General features: G+C 45.8%; 1 protein-coding gene across 1 annotated transcript; it reads left to right on the top strand.

The window, feature by feature from the left end:
* Positions 1 to 4107: 4107 nt before the first annotated feature.
* On the top strand, positions 4108 to 21502 carry tbl3 (transducin beta like 3). Its single transcript, XM_007906087.2, has 23 exons — positions 4108 to 4387; positions 5459 to 5510; positions 5745 to 5840; positions 6476 to 6523; positions 6952 to 7093; positions 7351 to 7435; positions 8354 to 8524; positions 9047 to 9122; positions 9300 to 9396; positions 9880 to 10088; positions 10561 to 10702; positions 11920 to 11978; positions 12105 to 12211; positions 12746 to 12893; positions 13116 to 13346; positions 13717 to 13787; positions 14536 to 14692; positions 14976 to 15034; positions 16353 to 16456; positions 17409 to 17480; positions 18957 to 19115; positions 19895 to 19985; positions 20799 to 21502. The coding sequence occupies exons 1-23, from the start codon at positions 4356 to 4358 to the stop codon at positions 21199 to 21201; spliced, it is 2811 nt and encodes a 936-aa protein (XP_007904278.2). The 5' UTR covers positions 4108 to 4355; the 3' UTR covers positions 21202 to 21502.
* The last annotated feature ends 325 nt before the right edge of the window (positions 21503 to 21827 follow it).

Raw genomic sequence — 21827 nt, 5'->3', positions numbered from 1 at the left:
CTTCCACCAGCCTGGCAGTCTCTTGCTCAAGTCGTGCCGTTGACAATTTTCTAGCAGAAAATAGACAAATTCCAGCCCCCCCCCCCCCACCCCCAACCCCGTTTAAAATGATGCACTTATAAACACACACGTTTATAACTATAGCACTGGATTTACCTTCATCATCAGTCGACCGATCATGTTCTGGATTATTGGCACCACAGACCGAGCCATTGCTTTTGTACGTTTCCGGCAGTATGGACACTCACACTTCCTAAAGAAAATCAATTGCATAGTGAGGAGTGCACGTCAATTCATATACTCTTCCTCACTCCGAGATCTTTGCACCTTCACCTCACCCAATCAAGCAGCAACGCAAGTCTTTTATTGAAAAAATGGGTTTCCCATATCGCAATTAACCCATTCAAGTCAGAAGAGAATGAAATAATTTTTACATTTCGTAGAGCGTCTTATCACATTGTTGAAACGTCTCGAAGTGCTGCACAGGATTGGACCGTCAAGTGTGGAAGAGTGATTTTTTAAATTTTTATTAGTGAACGCGGCAGCCAGTTTGCTCATGGCGACATCCCACAATCAGCCACAAAGGCATTGAGCTACTTTATCTGAGGAATTGCTGGGCAGGACACCAGGAGTAACTCCCTCAACTTCCCAAACAGTGCCACAGCATCTTTAACAACAACAATTTACATTTATATAGCACCTTTCCCCATCAGGAGGACTTCCCAAGGCACCAGACAGCTAGGGATCCACACCCAAGCTGGAAATTGGGATCATGAAGGGGTGGAGTGCGGGGAGGGTAGGGGTAGGAGGGTGACCGAAGGCACAGTCGAAAAGTAGGGTCTTGAGATGGGTCTTGAAGAAGGTGAGGGGGGCGGGGGGGATGCGAAGCAGAGGGACTGCGAACAGGCTTAAATCTCTCATCTGATATCGCAGCACTCCCCAGCGCTATATTGGATAGTCAGCATAGAGTGACTTAGGTGGTTTTCAGAGGAGGAGAGGAGCAGAGGGAGGACCTGCGGGCAGAGCGAGTTACACACGGTGCCCATCAGACAGAGCACCGCACAGTACCATGAAACTACATCCCCCATCACATCACACACACAGAGGAGGTGCAACAAGCTGTCTACATGTGGCCATTGAAGCAAAGATCCACAGAAGCATTCAAAAGGGATTTGGGGATAAATATTTCAGGCAGAACAATGTACAAGAAGAGCAGGCAATTGAGATTAGAGTGTTTAGCACCAGTGAAAGATCTCATCTCCAGCAGAGGAATTAGGCAAATGGGCCTTCGCCTACAAATACAGTCACTACACTTTACAGTATATTCTGTGAAGCGCTTTGAGACATCTCGAGACGTGATAAGGCACGATATCAAACGCAAGGGTTATTCTTCTGCACTGCAAAACTGCCAGAGAGGGACAGGCTCTCTCACATGCTCTCACCTCCACACCCCCGGCTCATTGCCCACAAGCTAAATGCAACATTACAAAATAGTTTCCAATTAGGCATTTCAAGCAAAGTTGGATATTTTCAACACCACCCCAAAATGGTGGAGCGGGAAGAGAATGGCAAGAGAGAGAGAGAGAAATGCAAAAGAAAAATGTCTAGAAGGGAAATAGAACACCAAATGAATTCAATCCCAACTGGAATTCCAGTTTCCATTCGCTCATCAGTGACTTTCAATTCAACATTAACTAACACTCTCACTAACTAACTCTCTCACAAACCAACTAACTAGCACACTCACCAACTAACTAACTAGCACACTAACACACACCCACAGCGACTCACAGCCCAGCGCCCCGGTGCTTACCGCTTGAACCACTTCACAATGCAGGCATAGCAGAAGAAGTGCTGGCAGTTCAGCTCCACGGGATTGTTCAGGACACCCTGGCAGATCGGGCAGATAAACACAGGGTCTGGGACACTCGTGAAGAGTTCAACATCATATCCATGGCCCTGCAACACAGGAGACAACACGGGGAGGCTCAGCTTCTGGGAAATTCCATGCCTTTCTTTGGGGGCTAGAGGTGGGGGGGGGAATAACAAGAGATGGGCAGTAGCTTATGAATGGGGTGTCTTCTGTTTGAGGGTGTGTGTGTGTGGTGGGGGGGAGAGAGTAGATTAAAAACTAAACTCTACTTGTGAAACTTGATTAAAAAAATGCGCAAACAACAGCGATTCAAAATGAACCGAACGCAACCGTCCCAGTCTGTGCATCGTTCATGCAATTCATTCATCCATCCATCCACACAGCATCCATCAGAAGCCCAGCATCAAATCATTCGATCACAACAACAACAAGATTCCATTTATAGAGCGCCTTTCAAGTCAGGAGGACATCCCAAGGCGCTGGACAGTTGGGTCAGGACCCGAGCATGGGGGGGAAATGGTCAGGGTGAAATCAATAAATAAAGCAGAACAAAATCACAGAAATTATAAGGGCAACATTTTTTTTGGGGGGGGAAGAGAATTAAATGCAATCAATATAACTGAGAACAATTCAGAAGACAAACAGTCAACATTCCTTGCTCTGTGATAAAAAAGAGTTAGTGTTTCTGCTGCCATCACCTTTTCCATGCTGCTTTCCTTCTGGGTTCAACTGGTCCCAATGCTGGAGGTTCCCACCTGCTCAGTTGCAGGTTGAACACATTAAATCCACATTAATCAGTGGCAAACCCCACCTCCCAAAGGATCTGCCAATCTTCCTCCCTCTCCAGCTGACCTGATACTTGTCTCTGCTTGTCTGAACTGGACCTCAGTGTGCTGTGGAGCTGTGAGAATCCTTTTTAGCATTTTTTTTTACACAAGCAAAATCCTACTGATTTGGTTTTGAAACCATCACACAATACAGAATCCCATGGATGGCGCTGAAATGAGAGAATGTCCCTGGACTGTTAATAGACCGAATTGAAAAGACTGCACTGAATGCATTAGGGGCTGGGTTGGATTATGCTGGAAATGCCCTACAGTAAAAAGGCAATACTCTTGTGTTTAGAAGGTATGGTCATGTTAAAACGAGCTTTGTTGCCTTTTGCTTGAAGTTTTGTCAGGTTGTTGAAAGATCCCATGACATGAATTGAAAAGGGACTTTCTCTCCCTGTTGTCCTGGCCACACAAAAAAAAAGTCCAGATAACGTGGTTTAGTCATTCACTTCATTGCTGTTTGTGGGACATTGCTGCTATATATGTATGGATATTGTGTAGTCATTGTGTATGACCATAATGACAGTCACAAGTTGACAGCAATTACCCTCAATTCACTTACAGTGCTCCCAAGACACTGTGCAAAGACAACAAATACCCCCCACTCCATAAAAACCCTGAACGCACCCCTCAGTCTATATCATTCTTTCACACAGCATCTGCCACAGGTCCAGCCCATCAAATAAGAGCAAAAAAAAATAGAAATTATAGGGCAAAGTTGGGTGGGTGGGGAGGGAGGAGAGAAATAAACGCGATCAATAGAACTTGAGAACAATTCAGAAGACAAACAGTCAGCATTCCTTGGTCCGTGATAAAAGTTAGTGTTTCTGCTTCCATCACCTTTTCCATGGTGCTTTCCTTCTGGGTTCAACTGGTTCCGATAATAGGTTCCCACCTGCTCAGTTGCAGGTTGAAGACATTAAATCCGCATTAATTAGTGGCAAACCCCACCTCCCAAAGGATCTGCCAATCTTCGCTCCCTCTCCAGCTGACCTGATACCAGGAGAAACCCCTCCTATTATTACATTATTATTGTGGTTATTATTATTATTATTGATGTGGTTATCATTATATTATTGTGGTTATTATTATTACATTATTGTGGTTATTATTACATTATTGTGGCTATTATTACATTATTGTGGTTATTATTATTCATTTGGTTATTATTATTATATTATTGTGGTTATTATATTATTATATTTTTGTGGTTATTATATTATTATGGTTATTATTATTGATTTGGTTATTATCATTATATTATTGTGGTTATTATTATTATATTATTTTGGTTATTATTATTATTATTATATTATTGTGGTTATTATTATTATTGATTTGGTTATTATTATTATATTATTGTGGTTATTATTATTATATTATTGTTGTTGCTCTCAGTGAGGGGTCTCTGGAGGAGAGGATACCGTTGATTGTTGATACCGTTGCCATGGGGACTGGACCGGAAGCCAGCGTGACGTACTCAGAGAGCGCCGGAAGCTGTAGGGAGAAGCGTGCGGCTCGGCCCCGGCGCCCTGTGCGCGTGTGTGTGTGTGAGAGAGAGAGAGAGAGAGAAGAGCCGTCTCCAGCCCCGCGAGCCCTTCAACTCCAGCCCCAGGCCTCTAGAGCCGGGCCAGGCCAGAGCGGCCAGCATGGCGAGCAGCGCCATGCAGTTCAAAAGCAAGTGAGTGGCAGCGGGGAGTGACTGAGGGAGGGAGGGAGTGAGAGAGAGGGAGGGAGTGAGTGAGGGGGGGGATGGAGGGGGGGAGGGAGAGAGTGAGAGGGGGGGAGGGAGAGAGTGAGAGGGGGGGAGAGAGTGAGAGGGGGGGAGGGAGTGAGTGGGGGGGGGGATGGAGGGGGGGGGGGGGATGGAGGGGGGGGAGGGAGAGAGTGAGAGGGGGGGGAGGGAGAGAGTGAGAGGGGGGGAGGGAGAGAGTGAGAGGGGGGGAGGGAGAGAGTGAGAAGGGGGGAGGGAGAGAGTGAGAGGGGGGGGAGGGAGAGAGAGGGGGGGGATGGAGGGAGGGAGAGAGTGAGGGAGAGAGTGGGATGGATGGAGGGAGGGAGGAAGAGAGTGGGACGGATGGAGGGAGGGAGGGAGAGTGAGCGAGAGAATGGGATGGAGTGAGGGAGAGAAAGGGGTGGATGGAGGGAGGGAGGGAAGTAGGGAGAGAGTGAGTGAGAGAGAGAGAGGGGGGGACGGAGACAGGGAGAATGAGGGAGAGATTCAATCAATCAGAGCCCTGTCTGTCTGTCTGTCTGTCTGTCAGGGAGGGGGAGAGTCAGTCTGTCAGAGGCTGTGACGGTGTTTTGCAGTAACATTCCTCTCTGTGTCTGTTCTCAGAGTATTTAATTTTATTAACCACAGCAGCGGCAGCGACTTGCGTCTGTTTAGTTCGCCTCACGCAGGGCAGCGTCCCAGAGCGGAGCCGGACACCCAGCCGGGGGGTGGTGACCGTAGGCACAGTTGATGAGGAAGGTCTTCAGGTGGGACCTGAAGTTGGGGAAGGAGGAATAGAGGAAGAGTGTTTCAGGGCGTAGTGGCTGAACGCATTGGGAAGAGGGACGTGCCAGAGGCTGGAACCAGTCTAATGGAGGCCACGGGTGGTGGGGTGGGTTGGGGTGGGGGAGGGTAAGAAGATCGGAGAGGTTGGGAAGCGCCAGGGCGTGAAGGGATTTGAAGACACGGGTGAGGATCATTATTTTTAAATCAAATAATTTTGGGGGGAATAACTTCTTAAAATCCAATTTCTTCCAGCTACGCTGTCTCTGGCAAGATTGAACCTTTTTACAAAGGAGGCAAAGTACAGGTAACAGCTTTTATTTCAAAATATGAATGTAGTTTTCTTTTGGTGTCTCCCTTCGCTGTGTTGGGCAATAACACGTGAAAACAAATGGATTCCCTTGTGATCTTTTAGCGCTGCTAAGTTGTAGTTTTAGTGACAAAGATTATTATAAATGAGTATTTTTTTTAATACAAAACTGTATTGAACTGGAGTTTCCTAAAATAAGAAAAGTTATTACTATTATTTTTTCTAACGCAGATCAATAAAGATGGAAAGTACATGTTCTGCAGTTTTGGGACAAAGATTAATGTCTTGGATCTTGGAACAGGAAAAATCACCCAGAGCATTGAGCAGGTGAGAAATCAATGAAATAAAAGTTTCACAGCTCCTGTCATTTGGATGTGGAGTCCCCTTTACGTCCCTACACAAGCGGGAAAATAAACAGTGGCCTTCAACAATGTAGCTTTACTTCAGTGCTATAACGTCCCCCGCCCAAACCGCACTACCATCGGTGGTCGGGCCTTCAGCCTCTCAGCCCCGAGGCTCTGGAACTCCATCCCCAGTGCCTTCGCCGCTTCCTCCCTTTCCTCCTTCAAGGCCGGTCTCAAGACCTTTCTCTTTGACCGTGCCTTCAGCTCCCCTCTCGACTCTCTTCCTCCTCCTCGCTCCCTCCCTTCCCTCCCCTCACCCTGACCATTTCCCCCCTCCTCGCTCCCTCCCCTCACCCTGACCATTTCCCCCCTGCTCGGGTCATGACCCAACTGTGCAGCGCCTTGGGACGTCCTCCTGACGTGAAAGGCGCTTTATAAATGGAATCTTGTTGTTGTTGTTGTTTACATTTTGAGCTCATTCCACTGAAAGGGACTAGAATGATTTGATTATTTAAAGAGTCAGACAATTAGATTGTAGGACCACTTAAATATGTGATGGTTTCACAAGTTCTGACCTGCTTTGATAGCAACTAACATTTTTCCGTTTCTGTTTGACAGGAAGATCAAGAAGACATCACCTGCTTCAGCATCAGCCCCGATGATGAGGTATATATTTAAATGCCAGTTGTGTGAAGATCAGCATCTCATGCAGCAGCAAACAGTCTTTTTCCTTTCAGCCTTCATCTTAACTAGTGTAACAAGGGCCTCAGAATAAGATCTGTATAAGATGAGATTCCTTTGGTGTCTTATTTTCGTAAACCGTTATTTATGGAGTCGTGTTTTAGTAAAGCCTAAGTCATTTATAATTCTCCCAGTAAGTGGTAGACAGAGATCTAGGTTGGCAGAGCTGCACAAATTATACAGGGTGTTATAATAATAACAACAATAATAATAATAGTAACAAAAATACAGGGTGACCAAAACGTTGTGATATCTACCCTATTATCGAAAAAAAAATCATTTCTTAAAAGACGTTTTAGGTATTGTAAATAGTATCATGACATTTTGCTATCTGGCCACGTGTTCCCTGACAGATGTTGGTGACGGGCAGTCGGGCTTTGCTGCTGAAGCAATGGAACTGGAGAGAGAACGTGTGCACTCGCACCTGGAAAGCCATTCACTCGGCCCCCATGGCCAGCATGACGTTCGATTCCACCTCAACTCTATTGGCCACAGGTAGGACTTATGTCGTGTCGCTCCATCCACCTCTTCAAATGAGATCGATTTCTGCTAGAAAATGATATCTGGGAGACACAGTATATGGTTTGGGACATGACATGTCAAGCGACTGCCGGGGATGATGGAAGGTGAAGGTGGATGGACCTTGATCTTCTTTCACACGCGGACACACACACGCGTGCGTGCCATTGATTTCATCCTGTGATCTGATTGGAAGCAGTGGATGTCTCACTGTACGTTTCTTATTGCTTTAGGAGGTTGTGACAGCACCATCAAAATCTGGGATGTTATCAAGCAGTACTGCACCCACAACCTGAAGGGATCCTCTGGTGTTGTCAAGTAAGGAAAGATTTAATTATGTGGTCTGAGGCATTCTGGTCCCAAAGTGTTAAATCAGTGGGATTTAGTGAATGCCAAGTGCATTTTGAGGGATTAAGTAAAGTAGGAAACTGAAAAGACTTTAAACTCTGAGTAAACCTTTTAATGCTTCAAACTAAAGCTATTCATCTGCGTGTTTAACTCCCCTGTTACATCAATCTGTGAGCGTATGAGTAGCGCAGATACCAGAGCGGCAAAAGGGTTTAAGTTTGTGCCCAGTGCGTGTAGTGTCTCAGCAAAAGCTATCTGCTGAATGGAGTGTCAGGTAGTTTCAGTTATTTCAGGACTATACATACTGATCGTTATACTATTGCTATTGTGGTCTGGAACCAGCGTTTGCCAGCACTTTTGTTTCTCTTTTGAGCCTTTTCCCCACTGTCATTCATCACACTCAAAATATTCTGTGGATTTGTGTGTTCTTAACATCACTGTTGATTTCAAAACTAGTTTACACTTAGTATACTACACTAGTGTGTGTGTGTGTCTTGTAGAATAGCATCATGGAATATTACAGCTCAGAAGGAGTTCTCTGTAAAATGATTATACAAATTATTTAAAAAAATAATACTACCAGGGAAAAGTGATTCCACTTGGGATTTGTGCTGCGCTGTCACAGGGCCCAGTAAAATGCATGAGGAGAGCGCTGACAATTGCAGACGGGTGGTGGTATGAATGCGCGCAGGGAAAGCCGGTTGGTGTGACATCGAGTGGCCAGGTCAGCAGAAGGGATTTCACTGCCTGCCTCGTTGATGGTACGTTTGAGATGACAGTATGGGTTGGAGTCAACAAAAATTGTTATTCTTTAATCGATCATGCTTTCTTTCATCTTTCCTCTGTTTCTCTGTCTGTCTGTCTCCCCCCCCATACCTCTGACTGCAGTCTGGTTGAATTCCACCCCGACATGTCACGGCTTCAGCTTTTCTCCTCGTCCATGGACTGTAAGATTCGACTCTGGAATCTGAGCACCAGTAAGTGTATTACGGTGCTGGATGCTCACTACAGTGCTGTGACCTCACTGGCATTCACATCAGACGGAAATACAATGATCAGGTACTGTGCCTCTTAACAGACTATGAGGACTGCTAGCTTATCGATGATGATAATAATAATAATAATCCTTTCATTTGATATCGTGCCTTTCGCATCAGGAGAACGTCTCACAAGATTTACTGCAAAATGTATTGACTACGCATTTTGTAGGTGACTGTTGTAATACCCTCCTCTGCAGCCACTCTCTATCCTGATCTTCAACCACCCCCCACCTCCACCCCAATCTAACCCAACCCCCAGCTCAGGTCCAAAATCCCTGATTGTCCAGCATCTCCCGATGTGAAAGGCGTTGTGTAAATGTAATTTGTCGTAACAGATGCAAAACTGGGAGTAACTTAAGTCTTACCTGAACAAGCAGCCGCATTCCACATGTTCTAACTCGTGCAGAAATAAAAACGTCTAATATCTCAACCGGCTTGAGCGGCTTCTGTTTTTACTTCCAGCATCTGCAGTATTTTTCCTCTTGTACAGTACACGTCCTCTGCTGATTTGGGTAAAATATGCTTTTTGTATCTTCCTCAGCTCGGGCCGTGATAAGATCTGCACCGTGTGGGATTTAACTACCTACAAGTCACAGAAGACTGTTCCTGTATATGAGGTGAGGTGCACAAAGAACTCGTAGGAATGAAAATGGCCATGTGAGATCGATCGTGACTCCTGTGCTGCTAAGGTCAACCAACTCGGCACAGGCAACTGCTTTATTAAGCTTCTTAGTAATTGCTTCTTATACCTTGGTTCCATTTTAATTACTTGCAACTCTTTGCCCCGTTACCAGACTGTAGAAGCAGTAGTTTTGCTGCCAGCAGATGGAGATTTCTCTGCCTTGGGGGTGAAGGGTAAAGATCATCATTTTATCACTGCCGGCAATAAAGGTAGGTGCCAAATTTTTACTTACACAGCTCACCTTGCCTACCCTCCCTACCCTCCACCCCTCCTGATCCCATCACCCTGCTTGGGTCTAAATCCCTGACTGTCCAACGCCTTGGGATGTCCTCCTGACGTGAAAGGCGCCATGTCAATGTCATTTGTTGTTGTTTACACCAATACTTTTGTTTGAAATCAGATTGCAGAGGCCATGCATTTAAAAGTTGCGAGTCAATTTCAGGGGGTAATAATCTCTTTAAAAAATAAAATAATTGGATCGCTCAATCCACGACTGTCTGTGTGCTGTGTGCAATTTGCTGCCGCGTTTCTCCCACAAAATATACAGTCAATTCACTTAACAGTATATTCTGTGAAGCGCTTTGAGATGTCTCGAAGGGGTGATAAGGCGCTATATCAAATGCAAGGATTATTACTATTATTATTTCGTTGGCATTGAACGGCGTGCTTCTTTTCTCTCTCTTTGCCCAAAGGGATCCTTCGAGTCTGGGAAGCTCGCTCGGGAAGATGTGTTTATTCCCAGTCCAGAGCCGGGAGACCCAAGAAGAAAAGTGACGAAGATACAGACACTCGAGCCTTGACCCAATGTGTGCTGGTCCCAGCCACAAACCACGTCGCCACAGTCACCGCCGAACACAACATCCTCTTCCATGACCTCCACACTCTGACCCTCCACCAGCAGGTTCGCAGCAATTCAAGCAAATCCAGTTCCCATTATACCTGTTGTCCATTAGTTGATGAAATTCAGCCTTGCTAATCACGCGCTTCTTAAGCATTTGACGTCGTTGCTTAAGCACTTGACGTCGTTGCTAGTGGATAACCTGGGGCAAGTCACTATTGCTTTTCATTGTCGAGCTGGGCAAAGCTACAAGTAGGAAACTGGAGGGTGAAGGTCCATGTTCCTAAATGCTGGTATCATTTGCCCTTCTGCCTTTTCCTCTTAAGGTTGAGCCCAGAAATGCTTCCGATAGGAAGTCCTTTGTGCTACCAGTGCAGAGCACACAGAATATATTAAGATAGTACTGTAGCTGTAGGGAGAAGTCGCTGGTTTATCAATAAACAAAGGACAGGTTCCGTTCATTATCTGTAAATAACCATAAATTGAAAGAGCAGACCGCTGTTTTTAAGGCTTTCTTTTCCCTCTTCACTGTTAGTTTGTAGGTTACAATGATGAGGTGTTGGATGTGAAGTTCCTGGGAGCTGCTGACACACACATTGTGGTGGCCACTAACAGCCCACAGCTCAAGGTGTTTGAGCTTGCCACGTTAAACTGCCAGATCCTTTACGGGCACACAGGTGAGTGTCAAGCGCTACCTGATTGGAACGTTTACCTGTGTCTGGGAGAGAGAGAGCGGCGGTGATGTCCACCACAAAATATACTGTCAATTCACTTAACGGTACGTCCTGTGAAGCGCTTTGAGACGTCTCGAAGACGTGATAAGGCGCTAAATCAAATGCAAGGATTATTATTAGTAGTAGTAGTATTATCGGCAAAACAGCACTCGCTTGTTCTGTACTTTCTTAAATTATTAACGATCTCTCTGCGTGCGGTAGGTTTCAGCACAGCACTTTTAGAGGGGAAATGTTTCTTAGATCAGCAAATTTACCAGCTTGTCGGTGTGTGTGTGTAATAATAATCATCATAATTTGGTCGCTCAATCCACGACTCTATGTGGGACACTGCTGTGCGCAATTGGCTGCCGCGTTTCTCCCCCCCCCCCCCCCCCCCCCCCACAAAATACGCAGTCGTCCTGCTTTTCATAATTTAAAGTATTTTTTTCCACGGGCAAATGTCTGCTATCTTCAAAGCTTATGTTGTGTGATATTCACTGACATTTATCTCCTTAGTAAAGTAGAAGGCAAAATGCAGTGGTGCAGAATCCAACCCCACGCCCCCCCTCTCCACCCCCCCACCCCCCACGCACTCATGTAGTAACATGTTTACGCCACAGTATGGCGCACTCGCACTATATTTCACAGAGCACTGATGCCTTTTGAAGGGCAGAACTTCGATGGTCTCACACTAACTGCGAACAGGACTATCAGTGAGGCTTCCTTCACTGTTTTAGCTGGTTAGAGTTTGTTCAGCAGCACTGGTGCAAGCAAATCACTTTCATACAATTTATTCAACTTTAAGGACAAAATGGCATTCAAAGGAGATAGTTTTTTTTAATATATACATTCTTTTTTAGCTTTCCTTCCCCACTGAAGCATCGTTCCAGTTTTGAATGCCCTACTCCGGTCAATTTGACTATTTTCACTTCATCTACACTGATGCGGTTATTGTTGACACTTAAACCAAATAATAATGAAAACATACTAATTATCCTTGCATTTGAATTCACGTCAGGCTGACTGACGTCTTAAAGCGCTTCACGGGATTTACTGGCAGTTGTAGTGACTGTGTGTTTCGTAGGCAAACTAGATGCTAAGTTACCTTACTCTCATGAACTGTTGAATAATAAATCTGTGCTGTGTATTGTAAGCAGAACGTTTACTTTTTTTTCTTTCAGACACTGTATTAGCCCTGGATGTGTTTCATAAAGGCACCATGTTTGCTAGTTGTTCTAAGGTTAGTGTATTTCTCTGCATTGTGTATCTAGTCGGGATATTTTCAAACACGATGGACCTGATCAGGATTTCACCCGCTTTTTGCAACACCAACTAAAACTTCGGGCATTTTCCTTCCTCGTTTCAGGACAAAACCATTCGAGTCTGGAGGATGAGTAAGGGGACTGGAGCAGTGATCTGCATGGCACAGGGTCAAGGTCATGCCAATGGGGTTGGCATCATATCCTGTTCACGGTATGGAAGATCCTGCTTTCCTTTGACTCTCACCCCGCTTTCTGTCAAAGTATTAAAAAAATGACCCAAACTACACTGCCCCTTACATAAGGCGATCGAGCTGTGTCGATTCAATGGAAACAAATAATAATCCTTGCAGTAGATTGTTCCTGTATGTTTATTGCCAATTGCTCATAATAGCAATAACAATAATAATCCTTGCATTTGATGCAGCGCCTTAGCGGGACGTCGAGAAGTCTCAAAGCGCTTCACAGGATATATTGTAAAGTGGAGTGACTACGTATTTTGTGGGTGAAAAGCTACTGCCAATTGCACACAGCAGTGTCACCAGATTGAGTGACCACATTTTTTTTTTTGCTGTTTATGTACAGTGCCGAATTGCTCGCTGTAGCTTCCACTAAATTGAGTTTTGGGTGGACTTTGGGATTAAGTGCTTAGAGACGCCGGCCGACGTGAAGGGCCCTATAGAAGTTTATGTTGTTGTCGACTCGGTCGCCAGTCTCCTGAAGGCTGATGAAGGTTGTGCGATTACAGGTTGAAAGCCAGGTTTGTGGTCAGTGGGAGCCAGGACTGTACCATTAAGCTGTGGAACCTCCCAGACACCGTCAGTGCCAAGGGGGGCGAGCAAATCGCAGAACCCCAGGTCCTCCACGCTCACCTGACTGAGAAGGCACACGATAAAGTAAGTCTCTTCTGACCTCGGGATATTGTGTTGCCGGTGCCCAGACACCGTTGTGTTTGCCTGCCTGTGAGGGAGAGGTGAACCACAATCATCCTTCCTTTCAAGCTCTTACATGGGAATATGATTCACCAACGACTCTTTGTTCTGGGAAGACTCAGCAGGTCAGACAGCATCTATGGAGAGAGGAAAGTGAGTTCACGTTTCATCCTTTGTTTCTCGCAGGATGTAAACAGTATCGTGGTGTCTCCCAACAATAAACTGATCGCCACCGGCTCTCAGGACAGAATGGCCAAGCTGTTCTCAGCCTCTGACCTTGCCCTCTTGGGTGTGTTTCGGGGGCACAAGCGCGGAATCTGGGCCGTCCAGTTCTCCCCCATGGACCAGGTCCTCGCCACCTCCTCCGCAGACGGCACCATCAGACTCTGGGGGCTCAAAGACTTCGGGTGCTTAAAGGTAGTTATCACTTGGCCTCCCTCCCTCCCTCGCTCGCCTCCTTCAAGGCCCGTCTCAAGACCCTCTTCTTCAGTCGCGCCTTCGGTCACGCCCCTGCCCCTATCCTCCCTGCCCTGCACCCTTCCTGATCCCATCCACCAGCTCAGGTCCAAATTCCTGACTGTCCAGCACCTTGGGACGTCCTCCCGATGTGAAAGGCGCCGTATAAATGTAATGTGTTGTTGCTGCTGCTGTTAAGTGACTGAGAAAGAGAGGGGCCATTTTGTGGGAAGGGACCTCCTTTGCTGTAGCTGTGACAAGGCTTACAGGAGCAGGATATTTTCCACATGATGACCAAACCCAAACCGAATTTTATTTGTGTTGTTTGCAGACCTTCGAAGGCCACGATGCCTCCGTCTTGAAAATAATTTTCGTCAGCCACGGAACTCAGCTCCTGTCAAGGTACCTCCAGCGTCTTTACAGGCCAAGAGCGGGGCCCTCGCCTCCTCACTGGGAGGCCCTTTTGCTTCTATTGGAAGACAGCATTCGCTTAGGGCCACACCACCAGCGCTTTACTATTGCTTGTTTCTGGTCTCTCTGGTGATCAGTCCCTTGGGACATCCTTCTGACGTGAAAGGCGCTACACTCCACTGCCTCCGCTCGGCCGGCTCCAGCCTCCTGTTTATCCCTCGGCCCCATCGCTCCACGCTCCATTGGTGGCCGCGCCTTCAGCCACTATGCCCCGAAACTCTGGAACTCTCTCCTACAATCCCTCCGCCTTGCCCCCTCCCTCCGCCTTGCCCCCTCCCTCCGCCTTGCCCCCTCCCTCCGCCTTGCCCCCTCCCTCCGCCTTGCTCCCTCCCTCCGCCTTGCCCCTCTCTCCCTCCGCCTTGCCCCCTCCCTCCGCCTTGCCCCCTCCCTCCGCCTTGCCCCCTCCCTCCGCCTTGCCCCCTCCCTCCGCCTTGCCCCCTCCCTCCGCCTTGCCCCCTCCCTCCGCCTTGCCCCCTCCCTCCGCCTTGTCCCGTCCTTCCATCCCCACCTTCAAACCCCGCCTAAAGACCTTCCTCTTCGATTGTGCTTACGGTCACCTCCCTCTTGCTCGGGGGTCAGACTCCGCCACTGTCAAGCTCTCCGGGTCTCTACCCCACGTGAAGGCTGCTGTATAAATGCGAGTTGTTGTTGTACAAATGTGATTTGTTGTTGTCTCCAGCGGGTCTGATGGTCTCCTGAAGCTGTGGACCATCAAAACCAATGAGTGTGTGAAGACATTAGACGCCCATGAAGGCAAGGTGTGGGGCCTCCACAGTAACAAGGGGGACGATCTGGTGGTCACTGGCTCGGCAGATTCGTCTATCATCTTCTGGAAGGTAGGAGGGAGACGGCGGTTAAACTAAAAATAATTTAAAGGCTTTAGTCACTGATGTTACATCTGTGGTATCACCTGTGCTTTGAGCTCGCTCGCGCTCTCTCTCTCACGCTCTCTCTCTCTCTCCCTCCCCTCTTTGTTACCTCCTGTGTTATATTGGTGGGGGTGGGGGGGGCGTCGAGAGGGGAGAGGATGAAAACAAGCGATTCATCACTTTCAAGCCACTTTTGAAACCCAATCCCAGACATACACCCGATTAAGTGTTATTTGTGCGTTTATTTCAGGACGTGACAGAGACGGAGCTCGCTGAGGCACAGGCCATACAGGAAGAGCAGATTCTGAAGTAAGTGAACCAAAAAAGCCAGAAATTCTTTTATTTTCTTCAAATGTGTTTCACAAGCGGTTGGTCGATTTCTCTTAACTTAGCTCTGAGAGGAGAGAAATGTAAGTGACTTTATTACAGTCTTTCCAGATTTTGTCCAACAATTGTTGGTCATCCTTTATCTGTATCAATGGTTGACTGGTGAGCTGCGTTGGCCGTGGGTGTATTTATCGGCTCGGTGTGTGTGTGTGTGTGTGTGTGTAGGATGCCGGCTCATTGTTTGTACAGTTATTTAGCTTAAGCTTTCAGGGAGAGAGCTTTCCAAATAAGTCAGTAAGAAATAAATAAATGACAAACAGATTGCATTGCTGAATGGTGCCGTTATTTTATCATGCTGTTGGGAATGAGTTATTTGTCTGGCCTCTTGGTCCTGAAATTGTTCGGTCGAGGAGAAGGAGGAACTTTGTTCTTTTTTTTTGCCCAAGAAATAATAATGCCACATACCCTCAGCCAGTGACCCGTTTTAGGGAAACCCAACTGCATTTTTGCACGATTTTTAACATCACATAACGTGTCGAAGACGTGATAAGGCGATTTGTCAAATGCAAAAAATGCGAGGAGTATTAGGTGGGAGAGAACAGGAGAGGTTTGAATGCCAACAGGTTTGTGCTTTAAGCTCCTGTGATTGACTGGCTCTAACCAGTGAGTTACACATTGGGTTTGAAGAATGTTGTCCTATTTTGTCATGAGAAACGTGGGCATTTTATTTACTAATAAACACTTGTGACATGGTTCGCTTGGCTATCCTCTCTCCCCACCACTGCCGCCTGAGCTTTCAGCCAGCATTCTCCCACCCTCTGAAACTGCTCAAGTCATCCCACCTTCCACCTTGCTCTACTTATTTTCCTTTTAAATGCCACCTGAAAGCCGATGGTTTATGCAGTACGTACAGTTACCTCCGTCGCTTGTTCTCCGTCTCCGCAAAGCGCTCATTAGGAGTTGCCCTCCGTGAAAAAGGTCAGCGAATGCCAACATTCCCACATATTAAAATTGTCCACTCACTTCGTGGCTGTCTGGGACAAATTGGCTGCCCTGTTTCGCCCACAAATACACAGTCACTTGACTTCGCAATAAAATCCTGTGAAGCGCTTTGAGATGTCATCCTGACGTGAAAGGTGCTATATCAAATGCAAAGATTATTATTATTATTTAGTTGTTGAGCTTGTAATTGTGTTTACATCACTGGAGGCACGGGGTTGGTGAGTTCAGAGGGCTGAGCAAGAAATGGATATGTTGCTGATTATGAACCTAATAGATTTCTCATGTTTCTTTTTCTTAGGCAACAAGAATTGTCAAACATGTTGCACGAGAATAATTATCTAAAGGCTTTGGGATTGGCAATCTCATTAGATCAGCCGCACACTGTTCTTCGGGTGATTAGAGGTAATTAAGATTATTTTGTTTATCGAACACTATTTTTTGAAAAAAAGGAAAGGCCCTTTAATTAAATTAGAGTAAATAGCTATAATAATAATAATATCAGCACAAGGGCGATGGCCTGAATGGCAGCCTCGTGTGCTACAAACTTTGTTGATGACAGTTTAATTGATGACTGCTGGTTGCTGCCAGCCCATTAATTGACAACTGTGAATATCCTACCCAGTTTCCTACTAAGTGTGTATTGTACACACCTCATGTGTTATGTAAGTTAATATTAGTACGGAATACAGTCACCTGAAGTTTGTATTGACACAGCAATATCAATTTCACAATCCTTTATTTTTTTTAAAGTCTCTTTTTGTTTATTTAAAAGCCGGATTTAAACATTAAACTGAGATACTGTCTGCCCGTTTAGCTGGACGTTAAAACCTCCCTTGGCACAGTTCGAAAATTGAAGGGGGTTTCTTATGGTGTATTGGCCAACAAACCTGCAGATAAGATAAGAATGGTGATTCAGTTTGTGGCTGTTTATGGAACATACTGTGCTCAAATTGGTTGCTATGTTTGCCTATAAAATATACAATCACTACACTGTACATCCTGTAATTCCTGTGAAGTGATTTGAGACGTTTTGACGTGATAAGCTACACAGCAAATCCTTTATACACAAAATCTGATAAGGATAATTGAATTTAAGGAGGAAATTGATGATCCATTTAAAAAATACTTTTTAAACTTTTTTACAATGTGCAATCAAGTGCCTAATTCTTCCGTTAAATGTTCTTTTTAATTACATCAGTTCAGTGAAAGAGTTAGTTCATATTCCAGCTACTTTTCAGACAATCAATTAATCAATCATCTTAAGATGAGCAAGGTTTAAAAGTGCGACGTTAAAATATTTAATTTTTTTCGATTCTTAAAATTGTTCCTTCGTACTCTTTTCCCATTTTTGAAGCTATTCTTGGAGAATCTAATGACGGAGAGAGGCTGGAAGCAACGATCCTCAAACTGAGACCAGACCAGAAAGGTATTGTTTAGCGTAAGGAGGTGGTGGGACAGTCTTGAGGAACTGAAGGAGACTTGCAAACAAAATTGGGAGTAGCAAAGGCATCGAGTAAAGACTTGTTGACATAGACAAGGTTTGAGATATTGGAAAATTTCTGAAAAAACTGAGGGTCACGGTGGGTTCGATAGATGGTTGAAAAAATCTGGATGAAATTTTACTACTGCCTGCAAGTTACCAAAAATAAATGCCGAGGGCAGTTAAGATGAATAGGAAGTGTAGTGTTTCTTGTAAAAGTGTGATGTGTAACAAATTGCCGACAAGGAACAAGGAAGCTGTCAAGATTTCCAAAAGGAAACAAACACATTCCCTTAAACTTTAAAATTGTTGGCTACGTGACTGATGCAGTCTCTGGTATTTCAACCCTTTGTCACCGTGCACAAGCCTAGGAAAGCGTTCCAGGTAGTGATATAATGGCAAGCTTTGCGGTTTTACTTGGTTTGACTCCCAGCAGTTATCCCAGTGCACACTCTGGGCTCTCCTAAGCCTTGGCTCTCAGCAGCTTGCGCTTAATACTTTGGAAGTATGTAAGCAGGATGTGTCCTGCCAGGGAGAGAGAGTGAGAGTACACCTTCCACTCCGTTAGTAAGTCCTGTAGCTCAGTGGTTAGAACACTCGCCTCACAAGCAAGAGACCTGGGTTCTATCCCTGGCAGGGCGAAATGTTTAAAACAAAAGTGGACTTCAGCTGAAGGCATTCAGTGGCAAATGGGCAGCATTGCAAATAGTGATGAGTTGACATGAACTGCAGTGGAGTCCTGTAGCTCAGTGGTTAGAGCACTCGCCTTGCAAGTGAGACATCTGGGTTAGATTCCTGGCCAGGGCAAAACATTGGGCAAGTTTCCCTACTCCACACACACATACCTCTGTTTACCTAGCAGTAAGTAGGAACCCAGTTGTTAGTTGATTGGCGGATTGCTTTTGCGGAGTTAATAATCCCTTAAATCAATCGATCGATCAATCAATTGGTTACTCAATCCACAACTGTTTGTGGGACATCACTGTGCACAATTGGCTGCTGTGTTTCACCCGCAAATATACAGTCAATTCACTTTATAACATATTCTGTGAAGCGCTTTGAGACATATCAAATGTAAGGATGGTTATTATTACCACTCGGGAATTTCCTGTGAGCGCGGTGGTGGGTTTCCACATGTGTCAGATGCCCGGTTGACCCAAACAAAACAGTGAAGGGAATGTCTTTGCCAGTTGCTATCAATTTGGTCAAAATCTCACCTTTTATAAATGAGACTAAAATCCTGATGTTATTTCTATTATATATATATGTTTATATATATATGTGTGTGTGCGTGACATGCGACGTGTTCATCAATAGCGCTTCAAGCTCTCTGGGTCGCTACCCTGCGCGAGGAGCGCTGTGTAAATGCAAGTTGTTGTCGTTGTTAAAGAGAATGTTTCTTCCCCCCACCACTACCACCAGAGGCTGTATTGAAGTTCACCACAGTGTGGAACACAAACTCTCGAAACTGTCACGAGGCCCAGACTGTCATCCAGATCCTGTTAAAGCACGAGACTCCGGAGCAGCTACTTCAGTTCGGAGGCATCAAGGCTGCAGTTGAGGGCCTCCTCCCTTATACAGGTAATTGCTCAACCTTTGCCCCTTGTTGGTCGAGTCAAATAATAATAGTAATGACAATAATCCTTGACATTTGATGTAACGTCGTTGAGACGTCTCAAAGCGCTTCGAAGTAAGTATATGGGCGCTTGGTTTAACAGTGAACACACTGATGGTGGAACTAACTCATCACTGCGTAATGAGACTGGACTGTGAGGGTAGGTGGTGTATACAGTGCCTCTTGCTCTTATCCAAAAAGATTAGCGCAAGTCACTTTTTTTCTTGCACTTATATTTGATTCACCAGCAATAATAATAATAATAATAATAATAATTATCTGCAGTTCACAATTATGTAGCACCTTTCATGGTGGGATGGATGTCTCAAAGCGCTACACACAATCGACTGGGAGCCTTGCCAGTGGGGTGGGAGGAGATGATTAAAAGCGCATTTAATAATAATAATAATAATGATTAAAAGCGCATTTAAATAGATGGGTTGTAAGGCAGGAAGTGGGGGGAGGGAAGGGAGTTAAGGCACAGAGTCTCTGGGATGGAGTTCCAGAGATGAATGTTCAGTCACAAATTTGTCTCTGAACTCATTCTTTCACCCTTGTCACCTCCGGATGACAAAATATTTATCCGCTGCAATCTGCAAGTCAATATTTGCCTTTCCCTTCTCTTCAAAGGCTGTTGCATTTTTTCTGATGAGACTGGTTAGCCAGATGCTGATAGCACTTGACCATAGAGAGATTGCTCTATTGCTGTTGACCAAAACCCTGCCCTGTTATTACACGTTTGCAGATCGACACTTTCAAAGGATCAGCAGGTTGCTGCAGACCTCCATGTTTCTGGACTATATGTGGGAGAACATGAGACTGGCCGGCAAATTCAGGTACGTAGTAATTGGGGAGGAGAGGAGTGTGGCCGGGGCTTGTGTTCAGTTGGGTGGTGCTGTGGATGAGAAGCCTCTTTTCTTTCCAATGACGCTCGAAAACAGTAAATTGCTGTGTTTCGCTGGGCCCAAGTTAGTACAGACTCCCGCGCATAGACACACACAAAATGCTTGTAATCTACTGTACAACACAAACGGCCCTAAGGCACTGGACGTGTTGAGAGTGAATCAGTCACAAATGCTCGGTGCTGCTGTATGTGAAGCCGAGTCAGGAATCTACAAACAGCTGGTTAACAGCTCAACACGATACGCTCTGCGGCTGAGCGGCTGTGAAGTGATTTATAATAATGTACGTTGTAAATAAGTAATTTGTAACCATATTAAAAGGGTCTGCACGCTGGATGAAGCAAGGAGTCGTGCTGGGAGCTTGAAGTAAATGTGGGACCGAGGTCTTTAACGAGTGGATTGAGAAATGGGGGAAAGATTCTAGTCTTTATAATAATTTACTGTAATTTGATACCAGAAGGTTTGGGAATCTTTGACTATGTTCTGTGTCTCTACACCTCGGCAGTCCTAGATTTGTGGTTTTGCTGCAGATATTTCGCATTTCTATGTAGCAATTCAGTCAACTGCCCTTGAGGTTTTTTGTTAAAACTGCGCATGGTTGCTGTTGGAGAAGAGGGGGTAAGTAGGGTGAACACTGGTAAAAATGCCGATAAATAACTGATGTTAATGAGCTGTTGTGCGTCAATTGGGTGGTGCAAATTTTGGGTTCTCATTTTTTTAAAAAGAAATCTTGGCTTTTCCTGTTAGTGGTCCTGATCCACAAGATGAGGCAATGGAGGTTGAAGTGTCGGGCAAATCGCTTGCAGCGTCTGACAGAGCGCGAGACGAAGCCCCCCACACTGTGCTGCCCCGCGATGACCTGCTGGGAAACCAGGAGGCAGATTCTGCCACTGATCCCCAGGAGAGCGAGGACAGCGACCGGGATGTGAGCGCGGCCAACAAAGGAAAGCAGGAGGGGCGGCTTGCGTCGGGGTCGCGCCGAGCCCAGAGAGGACACTTCAAAGAAAATCTGGAGCCTCCCACGAGGAATGACAAGGAATCGGAGGAAGAGGGAATATTAGGGGGGTCAACTGGAAACGTTGTCGCCGCAAGCAAAGTAATAACGAGGAGAGTCAGCGCCAGGCTGAAAAACCAAAAGCTGAGGAGCTGAGTATCAGTCAGCCTTGGCTCACTTCTTGTGAAGTGTAATTATCCCATTGTTCGTTTGCAGTTGAAATAAATTCCTTCAGGTTTCGCTGCTCCGCTCCTTAAGGTCATCTGAGGTCAGTCATCCTTTGGGAACCCCCTGATGTCCCTCGTTCCGGACCACAGACAGTGGAGGTGTAAGGAATTGGAGGATTTTTAAAATTTCTTATTTTTTGTAAAGTGCCTACAAAACCGTTTTCCCCGTTGTTGTCAAATTGCAATATTTTTCTTCTGTATTCTCTGCCACATAAAATACCGTTACTTCAGCACAGACTTGATGTCAGTTTATTCATTGTATTGACTGTTCAAAGCCGGTCAGGAACCTCGGTGTTCTGTTCGACCCTGAGTTGTCCTTTCTCCCCCATATCCGCTCCACAACTGGCACCGCCTTCCATCACCTCCGGAACATCACCAGACTACGGCACTACCTCACCCCTCACGCGGCTGAAACTGGTCCACGCCTTTATCACCTCAAGGCTGGACTACGGGAACTCTCTCCTCACCGGCCTTCCCGGCCCTCCCTCCACACTGCAGGTCATTCAGAACTCTGCAGCTCGTGTAGTGACCCGCACCAGGCTTCGCGCCCACATC

The sequence above is a fragment of the Callorhinchus milii genome, unplaced genomic scaffold (assembly GCF_018977255.1).
Source record: "Callorhinchus milii isolate IMCB2004 unplaced genomic scaffold, IMCB_Cmil_1.0 Scaffold16, whole genome shotgun sequence".
In the NCBI taxonomy this organism is placed as follows: Eukaryota; Metazoa; Chordata; class Chondrichthyes; order Chimaeriformes; family Callorhinchidae; genus Callorhinchus; species Callorhinchus milii.
The sequence above is the reverse complement of the archived record's forward strand: the minus strand, read 5'-3'. Positions and strand labels throughout refer to the sequence as shown.